At 45.6% G+C, this 18,535-nt stretch overlaps 2 protein-coding genes across 9 annotated transcripts in view; one reads left to right on the top strand and one right to left on the bottom strand.

Annotated features, from left to right (window-relative positions):
* The window catches only part of LOC128810381 (putative methyltransferase DDB_G0268948), a 172,305-nt gene extending 167,553 nt beyond the window's left edge, over positions 1-4,752 (bottom strand). For 2 of the 3 annotated variants that reach the window (XM_053983204.1, XM_053983201.1), the window contains exon 1: positions 4,662-4,736. The gene's annotated coding sequence lies outside the window, so the exon portion shown is untranslated. Of the gene's footprint in view, positions 1-4,661 lie in introns of all 3 variants that reach the window. The other variant, XM_053983202.1, reaches the window with a different exon arrangement.
* The window catches only part of FN1 (fibronectin 1), a 51,879-nt gene continuing 37,545 nt past the window's right edge, over positions 4,202-18,535 (top strand). For all 6 annotated transcript variants that reach the window (XM_053983193.1, XM_053983192.1, XM_053983194.1 and 3 more), the window contains exons 1-11: positions 4,202-4,386; positions 4,603-4,731; positions 6,218-6,355; positions 8,191-8,322; positions 8,446-8,583; positions 11,002-11,160; positions 12,581-12,781; positions 13,237-13,416; positions 14,880-15,056; positions 15,507-15,659; positions 17,476-17,604. In XM_053983193.1, the coding sequence (XP_053839168.1) occupies positions 4,230-4,386; positions 4,603-4,731; positions 6,218-6,355; positions 8,191-8,322; positions 8,446-8,583; positions 11,002-11,160; positions 12,581-12,781; positions 13,237-13,416; positions 14,880-15,056; positions 15,507-15,659; positions 17,476-17,604 (1,693 nt within the window). In that variant the 5' untranslated portion in view covers positions 4,202-4,229. The remainder of the gene's footprint in view (positions 4,387-4,602; positions 4,732-6,217; positions 6,356-8,190; positions 8,323-8,445; positions 8,584-11,001; positions 11,161-12,580; positions 12,782-13,236; positions 13,417-14,879; positions 15,057-15,506; positions 15,660-17,475; positions 17,605-18,535) is intronic.

The following is an 18,535-nucleotide window of genomic DNA, read 5'->3' on the forward strand; positions in this document are numbered from 1 at the left end:
GCTCGTGACGCATCCTGAAACGCCGACTCAGACTTCCAGAGCTGTCCTGAGAGTTCCCAGAGGTGCTGCAGAACTCCCTGTTAGGGGCAGCAGGATGGGGCATCCAAAATATTTAGGGCAACATGGGTAGAATTCAGGCATCTGTGAAAGTCTCTGCCAAACATCTCAAAATGTGATGAAGAACAGGTTTTCAGCTCTTTGAAGATGGTGCTGCCCATCTGGAAGCTTCACCTGGGAATGAGGGACTGTCCCATGCCACTTGCCTGCCAAATCCCACTGTTGTGGGTCTAATGAGAGTTCTCATTTTTGTTGATGTTTTGGCAACAGGAAGCATGTCAGGATCTCAGTTTCTGTTCTTAAATCACTAGTATGTGACGTAAACACCTCATTGAAAGTCAGGAAAACAAACAAACAACCTGAAAGCCCCAGGAGAACTCCTCTACCCGGGAAAGAATGGAAATCTCTTCCCCCTTGCCTTCCCAAAGCTGCTCCCCCGATTTTGCAGGGAGTGGTTCACGAGGGTTAAAACGCCTGGGGCTGACAGTACTGCAGACTCTAATGCAAAACAAGAGCTGTGGCTGCAAACTTCTCATCACTGGCAAACTACAACAATTTGGGTAGACCAAACTAAATCTCCTAATCCACGGACAGCTAGAGAAAGGAAATGCGTTTTTCTGTGTTGATGACACCTAAGAATTCGTTGGGAAGGACTAGGGAGGAGGGAGAAGAGAAGGAATTTCCATTGATAGTGCCAGAGATGCAGTCAATGTCCTGTCATGGAGCGTTTCTACCCGATGAAATTCATTCCTGTGCTGTAGCCGGCATGGAGTTACATCTCCCTGAAGCTGCAGCTAACGGGCAGAAGGAATGGATTTCATTTCAAGAGTGATGTTCCGGATTCCTGGACGAGACATCAGCAGTGAATGAAGCACTGTGCAGCACAGCCTCAGCAGCCTTGAAGTGAATTTTGCTGTGACCTAACAAAAACCACAGACTTGAAATTGTGATGATTCAGAAATTTTCAGCTCGCAGCAGGGGTTCTTGCAAAATATTTGGGAACTGCAGGAAGCGTTTAATGGTCTCCCTATGTCAAGGAGAGGAATCCTGACCTTTTCTCTTCATGGTTCTTGTCCCTTATAAGCAATAATTTTAGAAGGATATAATTGAGCCCAAGTGGCCTTTTTTCCTAAGGTTGCTTATAGAATAACAAGTGACTTGGATTGATCCTTTACATACTGATTCATCCTCTCTCTGCTGTGGGAATGTGCTGAAGAATGGCTACAGGGACAGACCATGCTCCCAGTCACACGTGTGGCTCCCCACACGTGTGTGCAGTGAAGGAAATCGAGTGGAGAGTTTTATCTGCAGAGCAATACAATGGAGCAACAAAAGTCAGGAGAACCTTATAAGGGTATGTGCCATTTCTAGCCAAGAGTCAAAAAGGTAGGATTTCAGTAGGAAAAAAAAAAATTGAATAGACCAAGAACATGAATCAGAATACCAATGGCTAAAGCAGAGGTTTGGGACATTCCTAATCCTTATTTGGATGCAGAACCCATGAACGGGTGGTTTATAAATTCAAACTGATGTCATCTGAAGGAAAACTTCAGGTGAATCTTCCTTTCATTTCCTGTTAGCTTGAGGGACAAACTGACAGAGGGACAGACAGAGGAGCTACATCCCTTTCCTGAAATAAATAAAAGACCTCTCACAAAATTCAACAGCATGCAATATAATAATTACTACATGCTTGTATTGTAATTACTGTCAGAGATTCCTTTAAAAAAGAAACCAGGCTGTTCCAAATCATCTTGAAATACTACTACTTGTAAGGCTATTTCTGCCTGCTTGCAAATGATGGCTATGCAAGAAACTAATTTGAACACCACTGGAAATTATAATTTTGTTTTGTGTGCTTCCAGTAATGTTTTCTCAAACAAGGATCTTACATTTGTCCCTGTATTTGTGTAACTAATTCTGTGGAAAGCATTAGCACAGTCACATGCTTGCTGACAGTGTCTTTTCTCATTCAAATTTCAGACAATACAATTTTCAGTTTGTGTAAATACTTATACTGCCCTTGAAGACCTAAGTGCAGTGTAAAATTACACTGCACTAAAATGAACTGGACTTAAAGTAGACAGAAATGAGGTCAATGTCAATAATTTAACCTTCATGGGAACTACACCTGATACCTTTTATATGCCACTTGCAAATAATTGCTAAAAGCAGATATTTCTCCCTCATGTTTGCATATTCCACTACATCCTGTTCCTTAGGTACTTAGCCCTTACATTTAGCAGATTTCCCTGAGCAAATTTTATATATCATAACCCTGCTGTCCTTGAAGACTTCTCATAACCCTTTCCTTTTTGAGCTTAATTAGCAGCTCATATCAGCAGCAGGATCTGTTCACACATTCATTGGCTCTATACTGAGTAACTGGAAAAATGACCTCAAATTGCCTCCTCATTGCATGTATGGATGGAAACTCCTCTTTTCTACTGATTTCCACTCAGTAATTCTTCCTTTGGAGCAAGCTAGGTAAAGTACATCCAATGCTCAAACAGCAGCATTTTCTGACAATGTGCTTGTCACCTGGCTTTTATCAGAGAATTCCAGACATAAGGTGGAATGTGAGCTGGAATTTGAGGATGACACATCATACCTTAGGTCTCGGAAAAGCAGGAACAGTTTCTGAAAGCAGGTTCTCATTTCAAGAAACTGGGTGTTTGCTGGTTTATGATGCTGTGTCCCGCTTCAAAAGCCAATACTCTCCCTTGCTGTGGCCACCTGAGTTCTGTGAATATTATGAGGGATAATGTGTGTCTGGTGACTCAAAAAAATAGATAATTTTTTTTAAAAAGGCAGTGCAGTGGATCTAAAAATAAAAATTAGGAAAGGTGGGAATTAGCTCACCACAGCTCACCTAAATTGCCAGGTCAGGTTTCAATTTCCAGTAAGTTTTCAGCAGAATAGGTTGTATAAATGTATCTGTGGGCACTCCTCATACAGGGGAAAAGAAATTTCCTTGAAAACAGATACCTGACATCACAAGTCCTTATTTTCCTGGAACAGAGCACATGCTGGATCTGCCTGGACTCTGCCTGCTGACATAGCCTTCATCCCAGGAGTGATATTACTGCTTGCACATCAGTAAAGAGAACACAGTGGGCTTGCAGGACGTGGAACCAGAGCGTGGTGCTCAACATGCTGAAGAACTCTTATGGAAAGCTGTGGATGTTCACCTTAAAGATGTCTGGAAACACTGTAGGCTACTGCACTCTCAGGTTTGTCTAAAGAGTTGCTTATATTCATCAGGAACTGCAGCAGACTTTTTAGGTTAACAATCCCTTTGCCAAGACAAAATATGTGTGAGAAGCATGAAACACAACCTTCCTGTATGGTCTGAACTTGGGTGCTGGTCCAGGCACCGTACCAGAATGGGGCATGCACTGTGCTTTGTTCACTGCCAGCCTGAGAGCCACACTTAACTGTACACACTCTCTGCTTTGCAGTGTTCCTTCAAACTAGGGAAAAGAAACCCCCTCAGAGCAGCAGAGATGCCCATGGGAAGAAGACAGATGGAAGAGATTGACAAGGTTACATTGGGGCATCACATTGAAGAACCCTTCTACTTAATAAAGGTTCAACACCTAGTATTTCTTTCATTTTTTTTTTCTCAGACTTGATTTTGGACAGCAAGAAATAAAGTCAGACAAAGAGGGTGTTAAATTTATTTTGAATGGAATGCAATGACACCGATTTTTCCAAGTGAGGTGTGAAAGCTTTCAACCTTGAGCTCCCAGCAGTAGATAAAACATCACTCAGGGTTGCTATTTCCCACCCGTATGTTACACCTCACCTTCTCCCCTGTGCAGAACATTACTCCTCCTGAACGGAGCAGTATCCGCTTACAGGCAGCGCTGCTCCACGGGAAAAAAGAAAAGTTTGCCTCTCCCCTCAAAAAAAGCCATTTTGTTCAGCCAGATGTTTTACAAAATGGCACGGCCGCTGTGCTTGAGGGGGGCCGGGCCTCCCACCCCGGCGGGGCTCGGCGGGGCGGTGGCGGCCCCCGCCCGGCCCCCGGCGGCGCCGAGGCCAATGGGCGCTGGGGCGGCGGCGGCCGCCTCCTCCCGCCCAGCCCGCCCTATATAGCGCCCGGCAGCGGCGCCGTGCCGTCGGTCGGGCTGTCCGTGCCGAGCCGTGCCGAGACCAGCCGTGCCAGGATGCCGGGCCGCACCGTGTGGCGGCTGGCGCTGCTCGCCCTCTGCCTGGGGGCCGCGGCGGCGGGGGGACATCGCCGCGGAGCCGGCGGCAAGAGCCGGCGGCAGGCGCAGACCCAAACCACCTCGCTGCCGCAGGGCACCGCCGCGCAGGGAAAGCGTGAGTACCGCCCGCGGGCAGGGCAGGGCACGGCAGCGCCGGTGGCCCCGGGGGGCTTTGTCTGACCCCCGCGCTCGCCCGTAGCCGCCCCTCGGCTCGGCGGACCCGCACACGTGTGCGCCCCGCGCCCCTTCCCTCCCGGCTGCTGCCCTCGGTAACGCCGAACTTTGCTTTCTTTCCCCCTCTGCATCCCCATTCCTGCTCCTCTCCCCCCAGAGACCTGCTATGACAATGGACGGTACTATCAGATAAACCAGCAGTGGGAGCGCACTTACCTGGGAAACACTCTGGTCTGTACCTGCTACGGTGGGAGCCGAGGGTTCAACTGCGAGAGCAAGCCCGAACGTAAGTTGGTGGCCCCTTTTGTCTGCGTCGAGACCCCAGCGCGGCTTTTGGTGCCGAGTAAGCCAAGCCTTGTACGAGTTAGGGCTGGCAGCCCAGGTTTTCTGCTGAAGTTTGGTACTTAGGGTCAGTAATGGGATCTACACTCAATTACACTGAAGATCTGGCTTGGGATTTTAAGAAATGCTTTTCATTAGCGATGGGCCTGCCACCAGAACCCTGAGCCAAACATCACTCATCTCTCTGGAGGATTGGATCTAAACATTAATTTTGGAGCCAACCTCTTCTTTATAATGAACTGAACTGACTCCTGGACTCGCACGGGGAAGTTCAAATCTGGAGTCACTTTGCAGCTCTGGCTCTGCTCTGTTTGATTGCTTCACCCCAACTTTTCATAGCTGTGCAGTGTCGTCAGCTTGTTTAAAAATATTTCAACTTACAACTTTCCACAGCGTCCCGGCCGTGCTGTGAGCTTTCTGTAATTGAGTGTAAAATGAGAATGTTTAGTCTGTGCAGAAAAAGTTTAGGGAACAGAAAGAAGTTTAAATGTGAGGTCTGCTGGAGGATGCGTCTCTCCAGGATTCAGTGTAGTTCAGTTTATCAGATGCAATCTATCTCTGTGTATTGGTCTAAAGCCAGTGGTTTGCCATAATTCCTTTATGTTGCTCTGGAGATAGAAGAGATGAAAAACTGGTTCCTGCCTGAGAGTGTTCATGTAAGACAGATGTGAGCATCTCAGCCATCTGCTCTGTGAGGTTTGTGTGCTGCCTGCCTCACAACTGGAGTATTTTAAGGAGTACTCAGACCCCTTACTCCATAAAAGAGGGTTCAGTGTACTTTTCCTTCCCCTGCAGAGATTCCCAAGTTTTACAGTTTCAAAATCCAATAGGAAATTTTCCTTATGACACAATGAACTTTATCTGCCCAGCAGTGAAGAAAGTTGTTCTGCTTCACATCTTGAGTCTGGTGGCAGCACTGATGTTCTGCAATCACTCACCTATGCATGAGTATGAGCAATACACAAGTAGTGAACTTTGCTGTTGACTTTGGTGGGACTGCTGCAGAATTTGGGATTAATCTATTCAATTTTTGCTAAGTCAGAGTGAGGATTAGCATGACAAAGCACACAGTTTCCAGGGGTTGTTTGTTCCCTCCTGTCTTCTCTACTGTTGGCTTCAAACAGCTGGGATTGATGCTTTCAGGCATGCCTGCCATGTGCAACTTTTGGTTCCCTGAGGGAGGGAAGAAGAGGTTATTGAGGTTGTTGAGCATCATGGGGCCCTTGAGGGGGCAAATTTCATCCAGCTTCCTCTCTGCTGTTTTGTCCCATGAGGAAAGAGGAGACTGATAGGCTTTTTTCCCCAGGAAAAGGAGGAGTTGCCTCCCCAGTGAGGAGGCAAGGAATGTGTTTCCATTGACTGTACATGTTACTGGTGTGGTTACATGAAGCTGATTATTTAATATTTAATTTTTTTTTCTCCCTCAATAGCTGAAGAGACCTGCTTTGACAAATACACTGGATCCACTTACCGGGTCGGGGAGACCTATGAGCGCCCCAAGGACTCCATGATCTGGGACTGTACTTGCATTGGAGCTGGACGTGGGAGAATCAGCTGCACCATTGCCAGTATGTAACTAAGAGCCTCTTCCTAGAGCTATTGTTCCTTAGTGTCATATTTTCCAGAGCAATTTTTCACACTATTCCCAGTGCCTGTTAGCTACAGTTGCATGGGGTTTAGTCCAAAGCCCACTGAAGCTTTGACATTAAAAGTCCCTGCCCTGTGTGCATACATTTGCACGACCAAACTCCTCATTTGTTTAAAAGGTCAAGTGCTGTGTGAGAAAACATAGGCCAAAAATTACTGTTAGTGTCCAGCCATACAGGCTAGTAAGTTATTATGTACAAGAGTGTGTTACATCTTCACAGGTGCAAGTATAAAAGTAGTTTTTTGACTGGAGAAAAAAATCTGCTCTGCAGCTGATGGGTCAAAATAACACCGTCAGCACTAATGGGACGACTCAGAATAAATGATAATAAATGAATATGGATACCACCTGAGAGCCAGTCCTTTATCCTCCAAAAATGTCACTGAACATTTGTCTCTGAGGGAATTGGGATTTGATAATCAGACAGCAGCTCAACATGTTTCTGTAACTCCTTTTTCACTAGCCTGACCCATACTTTCCTCTTACTCTTCCCTCTCTTCCCTTGGTCCTTTCTCTCCAGCTCCTGTTTCACGTCTCTGTCTGGAAATCCTTTCCTTATTGAGTCACTGAATTGTTCACAATTTCCCCTTAGTTTATAATTGGACTTTCTGTGAGCACAGAGGAAGATTGCTGTGTGTCAGGATTTTTAGACTGAGATTTCAAAGTCTCTGAGGTACCTTTTGAGAAAAGTCTTGCTGTTAAAAGTATCTAGTTTCTTGCTTAAGACACACATGCAGACCCTAGTAGTGTTGCCACAGAGGACTCGGAAACCAGCCATCATTGTAGCATGGGAAAGAAATAATGCATTAAATCTAACAAGTAAAGCTGGAGCCCTTCTGAATTTAATGGCACTTTATTGGGCAGGGATGATAAGTGTTGTAAGAAAAAGAGTCAGTAAGGAAATTGCGAGTGTAAGAGCAGCCTTGTTTCCTCATCATCAGCCTGGTTTAGAGCTCACTGGAGAGTCTCACTGACTGCAACTGGCTTTGAATCAATCTTCAGAGCTCTGAGATTCCTTGCTTTCACAAATGAGCCCACAAAACATTTTACTGGCTCTTAATAAATGATGGGATGTGGGTGTTTTTTTTTTCTTTTTTTATTTTGCTTGGATTCTTCCAAAGAAGGAAACCCTGTGTTTGCAAACTGCCCTGCACCATGGTGTCCTCCCTCAGCCTGGGCTGCCTCAGAGCTGTGGCGCACTGAGGAATCTGCCTTTCTGGGGCAGGCTTTCCAAACCCCAAAAGAGGTCTGATTTCCCACTGGGCTGTCACACCAAGCACCTCCTTATCCTCTGTGTGCTGTCCTGGCCACCACGCCCCTCATGAATGGCTGCAGAGAAGCCCAAGTGGCGCTGCCTCAAACAAAATGGAGGCAAACCCTCTCTCGCCAGCCCTCAGCCTGAGAGCAGGGTGTGAGGGAGAAACAGGGCCTCATCACTCCCTGGCATTCCCTTTTCACCAGCCAGACTTTGGCTGGGGTTTGGAACATGGAGAAGTTAGCTGAGGGATGAGGACAGGGCCTGGGAAGTGCAGAAAATGGTGGGTGCCAATGGAAAATGGTGGGAGCCAGTGGGAAATGTTGGACGCCATTTTACAGGCTGATGTCCCCCCTCATTCTCCTCAATGTCCCTCCTCCTTCTTGCTGCGCCTTACCCCAGCTGACCCCCTTTGCCCCTGGCCAGAGGGCCCTTACCTTGTTGCCACCATGCCATCCCTGGTGTGTCCCTCACCTCGGCTCCCCTGTCTGCCCCCACAGATCGCTGCCATGAGGGTGGCCAGTCCTACAAGATCGGCGATACATGGCGCCGGCCCCACGAAACGGGCGGCTACATGCTGGAGTGTGTGTGCCTGGGCAACGGCAAGGGCGAGTGGACCTGCAAGCCTGTGGGTAAGTGGCTCCTTCTCCCTCAGCGCAGTCAGGGCGTGTGGGCCCTTTCTCCTTGTCTTCCCTGAGGTGTCCCCGTGTGGGAATGCTCTGGGTGGGCTCTGATCCACTTTCCCCTCCTCACAGCCGAGCGATGCTACGACAACACGGCTGGGACATCCTATGTGGTGGGAGAGACCTGGGAGAAGCCCTACCAGGGCTGGATGATGGTGGACTGCACCTGCCTCGGTGAGGGCAGCGGCCGCATCACCTGCACCTCCAGAAGTAAGTGCCAGTCTGGCAGCTGATGGCTGCTCTGCTTTATTTAGCTTACTTATTTTTTTATTTTCTTACCTACTTTTCATCCAGCATGGGAAAGGAAAGTTATTCCTTCCTCTGCCCTGTGCAAGTAACAATAGTTTGAGAGAGATGGCTGTCCCCTGAGAAGCGGTGGGAAGCAGAGGAGGGGAGTGAGGCCTGTGTGGTGCCCCAGTCACCATTTGCAGTCTGGGAACACTCCCCAGAGCTGGTCATCAGTGCTGGGGACAAAGGTGCCTGGATTATTTGGGGATTTATTCTCATGGAGAGAGAAATGTTTAAGGAATCTGTATGTCAGCTGAGCCACAGCCAGGCATCTCCCAAGAAGTCAGGGAAGTGGCTTGGCCCACAAAATGGCACAGCATTTAGCTTAGGATGTCAATTTCTTTGCTTTCGAGGAGCCTTCTGAGGGACAATCAAGTGTTTTTTAAGTTAAATACCCTTTCCAACAGCAGGATCTGCAAGATTAAAATATTTTCTTACTTCTTTCTCTCTATTACTGTTTAATTTATTTGTTAGCTAAAGTAGGGTTTGTTTTGCCTGCTCTACCATCTCTCCTATCACTTTTCCCACCCCATTTCCCGTTCCAGCAACACAGGTGATTTTTTTCAAAAAATTTTTGCATCATTGAGGGACATTACCGTAAATACTCCATTTTATTTGTATTTGCAGAGCAAACAGGACTTTTAAAACCCAAAATCTTGCTTGTTTATTGACCTTCTGTTCCAGTCCTGTTAGCTCCACCACAGAGCTTACTTGTGTCTCGGGTTTATACCAGCTGCCTCAAGAAAATTTAACTTTGTACCTTACGCCTTGGTTATGCAAGGTTTGAGAAACTCTTCTGTAGCCTTTCAATTGCCTCATATTCAGTTGCCTTGAGGCACACAAATAATAGATTTTTGCTGATATAAACAGCAGACCTGATGATATAAACAGCAGTAAAGAATAAGACACTAAGGAGGGTTGAGATTAAAATGGAAGATCTGGAGAGATTTGGTCAAGAAATAAGCTATAAAAATCAACCCAGCCTTGACAATATTAAGTCTGTTAAAGACATGTGGGAAAAAATCATTAGCTGTCAAATGGGAATGAATAAAACAGAATGTGTTGTTTGTGAATTTTGGAGGACTTATTATTACTAATAAAATGCATTTGGCAGTAGCTTTCTTTCCATAACTCAGGTCTATGCTGTTGTATCATGGGAGAAATTGCAATATAAGGAGCTGTTCATTTTTCATTTTGTTTTTCAATTACATTTGAATAGAGAAATTCAAATTTATGGCTATAAAATGATACCTCTAGCCCACAAAATTGCATTAGACTTGAAGTGTGTGCTGCTTTATATATCTTTTATGGCAAGCATTTTCCAGAATCACAGCTGGTTGCTTCAGTGACATTTCAGCTTTTCATTGAGAAGTGTGTCCATTAGACAGACACATTTTTTTCACATTTGCAAAATTGCATGATGAATACCTCACCAATTTACCATACTTCTGGCAAATGCTCAATTTCTGGTCATTCTAGCAGTGTGAATCAGTAACATGTTTTCTACATTCACATTCTATCCCATGTGCTCTCTCAGTGGCAATCTGGCTTAATGCATATGTCCTTCCACAGTTCTTCATAAATCCATGTTCATTGATCCATGATTATATTTGAGCCGCTGTATCAAGTTTCCCTTGAATAAGAAGATAAAATGTTGTAATGGAAGAAGAACTAGTTGATCCATGTGGATCTGGCATCTAGACAAAAGTAGTTTGTTGTGCTGTCCTTTGAACCCATTTGCTCAATTCATCGTGGGCTGTGGGTTATTAAAGAGATTTAGAAAGTCCTGGTATTACTTGAGCAGCTTGTATTAACTTCACTGCAGCTTCATGCAGGTTTCTTTTGAAAGAAATGGGATTTTGTGTTGCCCTCGAACAGGTTTTAGTCCCTTCCAGATGAGAGAGAACCCTGAACTTGAACTGTGCCCTTTGTAGAATATGAAATGACCAAGCTGCAAAGACTCTTGTTTTTTTCTTAAAAGAAAAAAAGGGTCATTAAAACAAGTTTAGCTTTAAAGGTGTGTACTGGACAGAATGGGTTTAGAATGGCTTTAAAAAGTAGCTCATTTTGACAATGGCTGCAAAGTGAAAGCACAGTTCTGGAAATGAATGGAAATCTTTCCTTAGGCTAAAGCACCAGGATTTTGGGATGCTCTCAGCCTGTGCAGTTCAGTGCAGGCTTTAGTGCATGTAGGAATTACAGCAGTGAGCTCCAGAGAGGGCCTTTAAATTCTGGCTTGGAAGGATGGGCTTGTTTGAATGAGTTGGCAGTGGAGTGCTGGGAGCTGCCCAGTGAAGGCACCCAGTGCAGGCCCAGCTGAGAGTCACGTTCCTCACGCAGATCGCTGCAATGACCACGACACCAAGACTTCCTACAGGATTGGAGACACCTGGAGCAAGAAGGATAACCGTGGGAACTTGCTGCAGTGTGTCTGCACCGGGAACGGCAGAGGCGAATGGAAGTGTGAGAGGCACACGTCCCTGCACACCACCAGCACTGGTAGGTGGGACATCATGCCATGGAATGTAGGGAATGGGAAGAGGAATGGCACGTTTTGACAGGCTAGGACTTGGAGTTGAGTTGTTCCATCCTAATTCAAGTATTTCAGTGTCTTTGTCTGGGAAGGATCAGCAGCAAAGAGGGTCAGAGTTCAAAAGATGCTATTTGTTTGTGCATGTGGAGATAAGATTAATTGGTACCTTGTTTCCATGCACAAATGGGGCTGGCACATACAGATGGGATTGCCTGCACAATCACAGGGCAGTAAATCACATCCAGGTCCTCCATCCAGAGGAGCTATCTTTGTCTTGGGAGCATGGCACTCCAAGTTAATGTTTGAACTTTATGTATTCGCCTCAGGGTAGCTTTCTTGAAATGTCCCTTATTTAAACCCCACTGAGACCATCTGTTTTCTTTGACATGATAAATACACCTACTAATGGCTGAGCTTTAAAAACCCAAAAATGCCAAGGAATGTATACAATGCTGTTTAATATGTGTACATGACATAGCTTGTAATTTCAGTATGAAATATTGCCTAGTTTACGGGTAGCATATTTTTTGTGCCCAAGATTTAAATCTTCAGCTCCTAAATTCTTTTTTTGTCATTTTAAGGATCTAGGTTTCTTATCAGTGAGTGTAATGTAGAACTTCTGTTTTCATGCAGTGCCTGCACTAAATGTTTCTTGGTAAATGACCTTTAACTGTTTGGTACCATCAGGTTAACTTAAAACTCTGAGGAGGTCTAAACTTCAAAATGTGTAACACTTCAAGGATGTCAGTATTTTCATGGGTTTGTGTTATTACTTCCCCTATTTCAGCAGAGCTGAATTTGTGGAGATTCCTGTGGGAATCATTAGCAAAATTTTATATGATGTAGACAACAACAAGCCTCTTTGTCTCTCAGTATTATTCCAAATGAAAATGTACTATAAAAACTTTGATTCAGAATTTAAAAACTGCTGAGTAAAAGAGTGCATTTTAAGTTTATTCTTCTTGTTTATCAACGAAAAATTCAAAATTAATAATTTTTGCCTTATTGCCCTACTTCCTTGGTAATCTTTATTCTCTTGTCACTGATCTTGATTTTTCTATTCTACATTTCCTTCAACTAATTTTTTTTTTCCCCAAAAAATTTTGTGTTCTAAAGAATTGTATGAAAAAGAGTTTCTAAATGCTTTCTAAAGCCACTCTACAAAGTTGGAAGCCAGAGGCTGTCATTAGCAGAGAGGGGGAGTCGTTCTTCTAATTTTGAAATTTGCTAAGTGGAATAATTAAGCCGCATTTCGGGAAGCTTAAGAGTGTCGTGCCTTCTGTCTGATGGAGTGCCTGAGGTTTTATTATCTCAGCATTTAATGGCAGCCTTCTGTTGCTGAGCTTTGAGTGCCACATGTCCCTTCTGTCCCACGCTGTGCTGCAGGCTCTGGCTCCCCCAGCATCACGAACGTGCAGACGGCGCTGTACCAGCCCCAGCCGCAGCAGCCCCAGCCCCAGCCCTATGGCCAGTGCATCACGGACAACGGCGTCGTCTACTCGGTGGGCATGCAGTGGCTCAAGACACAGGGCAGCCAGCAAATGCTGTGCACCTGCCTGGGCAACGGAGTCAGCTGCCAGGAGATAGGTATGAGTTGCTGTGAGGTCTCTAGGACTGTCCTGTGGCTTAATTTCCAAGTAGAACCCTTGGTGTGCATGTCAGAAATGTCCTCTGAAGAAGACATAGTGGAGAAAGGTGCAAGAGGGAAAGAAATGGTTTGGTTATTTGAAGCCTTGTTGTTTAGGGCAGAAACGTTTCCCAGTGAGCTATTTATAACCTGCTTAGGGGAAACAGTGCCCTTGGGGAGCAGCATTAATAACTTTATTCAAATGGAGCTGCAATAATATATGTTTGGAAAAGAATGTGAAAGAATGCCACAGCTATGGAGCTGTCTGTTGGTGTGTATTGGCCCAGCTCCATGGCAGTCAGTGTGGGTTCCCAGCAGCCAGCGACTTGCCTGGAGGGGCTGTTGCTGTTTTAGAGCCCTGAAATTTGGGGATTGCTTTAAACTGTAGTCTAATGCTGTGATTTTCTTTTTGAAGCCGTGACCCAAACATATGGTGGCAATTCTGATGGAGAGCCCTGTGTCCTGCCTTTCACCTACGATGGAAGGACTTTCTATTCCTGCACCACCGAAGGCCGCACGGATGGGCACTTCTGGTGCAGCACCACTTCCAACTTCGAGCAGGACAGGAGATACTCCTTCTGTACCGAGCAGAACGGTGAGCTCTTCTCACAGGGTCTTCACATGCATGTGACCCTGGTGGAGGGATGGAGGAAAGAGCAGAGGACACAGGAACAGGCTGCCTGACCAATTCCAGCAGCCTGGAAGGACTCAAGGCAGCAAGGCAGTGCTGTGGATGGAGGGCTGCCTGATGACAGAGTACTTGTATGCTCTTGGTGTCTTTGGAGGGTGCTACAGATGAACCCTTTGAGTCCTGTTCTCTGAGCTGAACTTAGAATGGGAGTACCTGGTCATGGTGGAGCTTTGGCCCAAAGGATGCTTGCTTATCTTTGGCTTTGCTCGGGTGAATTGCTTCAAGCAATGCCCATATTAGGCTGCAAAGAGGAGGATGTCCATGGAGTACATTTTGTGCAGTCCTGTCACTCCCTCCATCCTGGCTGTCTAGCCAGGCTGCCATATATAGCAGTGATCTTCATGTGATTTGTGGTCACTGATCAGGAGCTGGGGCATGACTAAGGCATCAGCATTCCCTCTTCTCTGTGGATGGTCAGTGTTCACATCACAGATCTACCTACCTTTGTGGTTGCACTTCCTGGAATGCCTGTCAGACATCCATGGAGCAGGGTCCAGGCAGCTTCTTGGGATCTGACCTTGGAACAAATATATTCCCTCCCACATGAAAATACTGCTTCTTACACTGCATATTCACTTTCTTTAAAATTCTGTTCTACTTTGGTTGTTTTTTCCTGATAAAAGTCAAACCTTTTTCTGCAGGGCATATAATACTTTCTTTTTTAAAAATACAAACTAACCCCCCCAAAAAACACCCAAACGCTGTCCCTGTCCATGTATATGTTCATGTTTTAGAGAGGCTTCTTGTGATACACTGTGGAAAAGAGAAATGTGATACAGAAAAATCTCAGTAAATGTCTTGTTGTTCTCCAATATTTGTAAAGCAGAGTTGCTCAAGAGGTGATGAGTTCAGGTAGATTAAAGCCCTCTTTGCACTGCTGCTTGCAAAACATGAAGCTTCCAGCCTGCAGGGAGGTTTTGGCTTGTCCTGTTGTACATAACTGAGCTGTAACCCTTTCCTGAGGGTGTAGGCTTCCCTTAGAGCTGAAGGGCACCACTGGAAAATAGCTTCAGAGATAATACAGGTATGCTGAGAGCTGTGAGTTTATTTCATTCCTTAGGCCTTGAGAGAAGGCATCTGCAAAGCTACTTCCCAAGCACAGTAAGCTTTGGTTTCCCTGTTTCCTGGGAATTCCCATGGCTGGCTCTGCAGCTCGTTCCAGAGCAAAGCTTGAACTGAACTGACCTCATGCAAAGCTTATGTTTCCACATCTGAATTAATTAAAGCCAAGAACAGAGGCCTGTGGATTATATACAGGGCACACGTGGGAAAAAGCGGTGCTAGTGGTTTGTTTTCCAAGCTCTTCCATGCATGCATGGAGAGAGTGCAGGCTCAATTTGCCTCTGTTCTCTTCATTTTTCGTACAGTTTTGGTCCAGACACGTGGTGGCAATTCCAATGGTGCTCTGTGCCACTTCCCCTTCCTGTACAACAACCGCAACTACACCGACTGTACTTCCGAGGGACGGAGGGACAACATGAAGTGGTGTGGAACCACTGAGAACTACGATGCTGACCAGAAGTTTGGGTTCTGCCCCATGGCTGGTAAGGCTGAGAGCCATAAAGGGGTTATGGAGCACGTGTATGTGGTTCCTTGAGCTGGAAAGTGAAGATCTCTCTGTTGCTGGTCAGATACTGATGACTTCTAATGAGCTGAGTCTCAGCCCAAAGTCCTTGAAGGCATTTCTGAAGCTTTGTTTTGTCCTTTTTCCCCTCATTGTCTACCTCTAGCAGAGATTTAGGCAGTGCCAGGAGAAGGCAATTTTCATTACTTCTTTGCTACAAGCCAGTGGTAGGCGTGCTCTTCAGCTGGTGCAAACTGGTGTAGATTTGCTGGAGAACCTACATTTGAGTGTGTGCCTAAAATTTCCATGTTAAGATGGAAATACCATTCATACCATTAGCTGGTATGAAGGGGCATTGCAAATGGTCTCAGTCATCAAGATCTTGTCAGTTCTGGCCTCATAAATATCCTCTTGCTTTCTTCTCACCCAGCTCATGAAGAAATCTGCACAACCAATGATGGTGTCATGTACCGTGTTGGGGACCAGTGGGATAAGCAGCATGACATGGGCCACATGATGAGATGTACTTGTGTAGGAAATGGCCGTGGAGAATGGACCTGCATTGCTTATTCACAGCTCAGAGGTACTGATTTTCATGTTCGTATCACCACTTCAGTCTAAGTGGGATGTGGGAGAAATTAGTTATCTTTTCTGTCACTGTGGGCTTGAGCCCACACTTAAGAACTGCAGTTTACTCTTTGGAGTAGGAAGTGGATTAGAGGAAATGTGAAGTTCTTGTCTTCTTTATGTGCTGGAAGAGTATATTCCAGCCTTTACAGGCTCTCAAGCAGAAACAAACCTTGATTGTCTTGATTGTGGTATCCCTCCCTCCTTTTGTCTACATTTAGGTATTGGCAGCGCTGTGACTTTATACAGAGCTGAGTATAGGCACCTCCCTGCCTCAGGAACAGACGAAACTCCAGACCTGTCTGAAGTTTGAAAGCAGAGCTGTTGTGTTTTATTGTTCTGCAGTGAAATTTTCAATTCCTCTGTGCTGGATTAGCCTTTTGCTGGCTAATCTATATGAAAAGCTGGCAGGAAAGCATGGAGATTACTCTTATTTATTTACTCATTTGTGTGAGTGGTCCAAGTGGAGAAGTACTTAAGCAACACAAAAAAAAGAAGACTTAAAAGCACAGACATTTGATCATCCTGCAGCTAGCTCACAGCATTGGCTTCATGTCTGGAAAAGGCAGGGGGTTGCTGTCAAGAGGCCAAGAAAGGACTCTTTAACACCACTGCTGAAGTGGGATATAATTTATAGGGAAAGGCTCACTCAAGGGCTTTGGAAGGGTTTTTTTTTAATGTGTTCCCTTCAGTGTGAAAGGCACTGCTCAAAGTTCTGGTCTGTGCAAGTCCTGTTTCCACTTACACAGCTAGTTCTCTGCAGTTCCATTCTGGAGTTCGAAGTGGTCTTACTTGCTGAGGAGAGGGTAGAGGTACTTTGCTTTTTCAAAAGGCAAAGGTTATCTGAGTAGAGCTGTTGAAACACAGCAGCCAGACCTTGGCGCCTGCAGGAGAGTCTGAGCGCTCCTTGGTTTATCCAGATGCTGTGCCCATGGTGTGGGAAAATACCATGGGGAACAAAGTCATGGGAATCGTGGACTCACTTCCCCAAGGACAGCTGGTCCAGAATTGACACTGGACCTGAACTTGGGTCTCTTGGGTCCCACTTAACAAAACAACTTGCTTCTGGGCTTGTTTTCATGTTTGTTTTGTCTTTCTGCTCCTTGCTGTGATTAGACTGGCTTTAGGAATTCTGGGCCAGATCCCAGATGGACATTGAACCTAACAGAGAGATAACCATTGTACTACAGCATGGAGTCTGGTTACTGTGTTATGAGGGAAGAGTAGACTGGTAGGCACCAGCAGCATCTTGTGTGTGTAAAAGGTCTGCCTCTGTCTTCAGATTACTACAGAGGGTACAGAGATACCCAGCAGAATAACATCATGAGGTGGCTGCACTTCTTCATTGCATCTTCATAAATTTGGAGCAGACCTTTTCTCCTTGTGTAGTTGCAGTGATTTGAGGCTGAGGAGTTTCAGCTGAGATGTTCCTCAGAGGAGATGGTCGGAGAGTCAGTGTGGTGCTTTAGATTTTTGTTCACACGTGGGATCTGTCTGAAGGAGCAACAAGGCAGTTCTGTAGCTGGATTGTGTCCTACAGACCTTAATGCAAGTGTTGCTTATTTGTACAGTGCTGATAGATGAACTTGGGAGCAGGGCCGTGTGTGCAGCACTGTGAGGGCCACAGATTACAGAAAGGAGGGCTCCTTTCTGGCTCGGATGGAGCTGGTCATGGTCAGTCTATGTGCTGATAAAGCAGAGGGAATGATGCTCCAGGCAGAGGGGTTCTGTCTCAATACTTAGACCTATTGCTGATAAACTCTCTCCCCCAGACCAGTGCATTGTGGATGGCATCACCTACGACGTGAACCAGACCTTCCACAAGCGCCATGATGAGGGGCACATGCTGAACTGCACCTGCTTTGGCCAGGGCCGGGGGAGATGGAAGTGTGATCCTGTTGGTGAGTCACTGGCTGTCCCCACTTGCCACACACCCTTTGTGGCTCTGTACAAACTGACTGTAGTATGGAGAAACTGGTGTGTGAGTTTGGGCCCAGTCTTTGTCCACTTTCTGTCCTGAATTGTACAAAAGCAATAATAAAAGCAACACTGCATTTGCTGGAGGGTAAGTGAAAGGGCATTTGTTAATTTAAGAACATATGCTTGGGCTATCACACCTGCCACAGAAGAACCACGACTGTGGCAAGCATATGTTGTAAAATGTAACAGGTTGTGGTAGCAGGGCAGATAGCCTCAGGCTGTGGTGATTTGGCTGGATTCTGGTACCTCAGCTGTCAGCTTAGCAGGGCTCTCAGCCTGAACACTGATAAAACATGCAGCTGGGCCCTGATGCTAGGATCAGCTTTCTTGCCTTTCTCTATCCTAAAATCTTTAAGAGTTTTCTCCATGAACTGAGGAAGGAGCACCAATGTATATTAACTTACCTTGGACTGAATTGATTTTTTGGCTGCCCTTTGTTCTAGCAAAGAGAAAGCTCAGGATGAGAACACGTGTTAATAGTGCTCTGGAGGTTAGCTAAAACCATCATGATTCTCTGCAGGAATGAGAGAATCATTCTTCCTACCCCCCTTCCCTAGCAAACCTTGATTGGAAGATAAGACCTGGCTGTTTGGTTTGCAGTTACTAAGTCCAAGAGAGCTTCAAGCTATTGCCAAGAAAATCTATTAGAAATTACTGGTTGTGAAGCTCTGCTTTATTCACAGTAGTATCTGTACGTGTTTACTCAAGGACCATAGATTGTAAAGCTCCTGAAAATTACTAGTTTGAAGGAAGAGGTGGGGGGATGATTTCAGCTATCTGTATAAGTGCAATTAAAGTTTTAATTTTGTTGGCTCTCTCTAAACAAAGCTCTTATTTATGCAAGCAAACATA

This window comes from Vidua macroura, chromosome 7 (genome assembly GCF_024509145.1).
Source record: "Vidua macroura isolate BioBank_ID:100142 chromosome 7, ASM2450914v1, whole genome shotgun sequence".
NCBI lineage: Eukaryota > Metazoa > Chordata > Aves > Passeriformes > Viduidae > Vidua > Vidua macroura.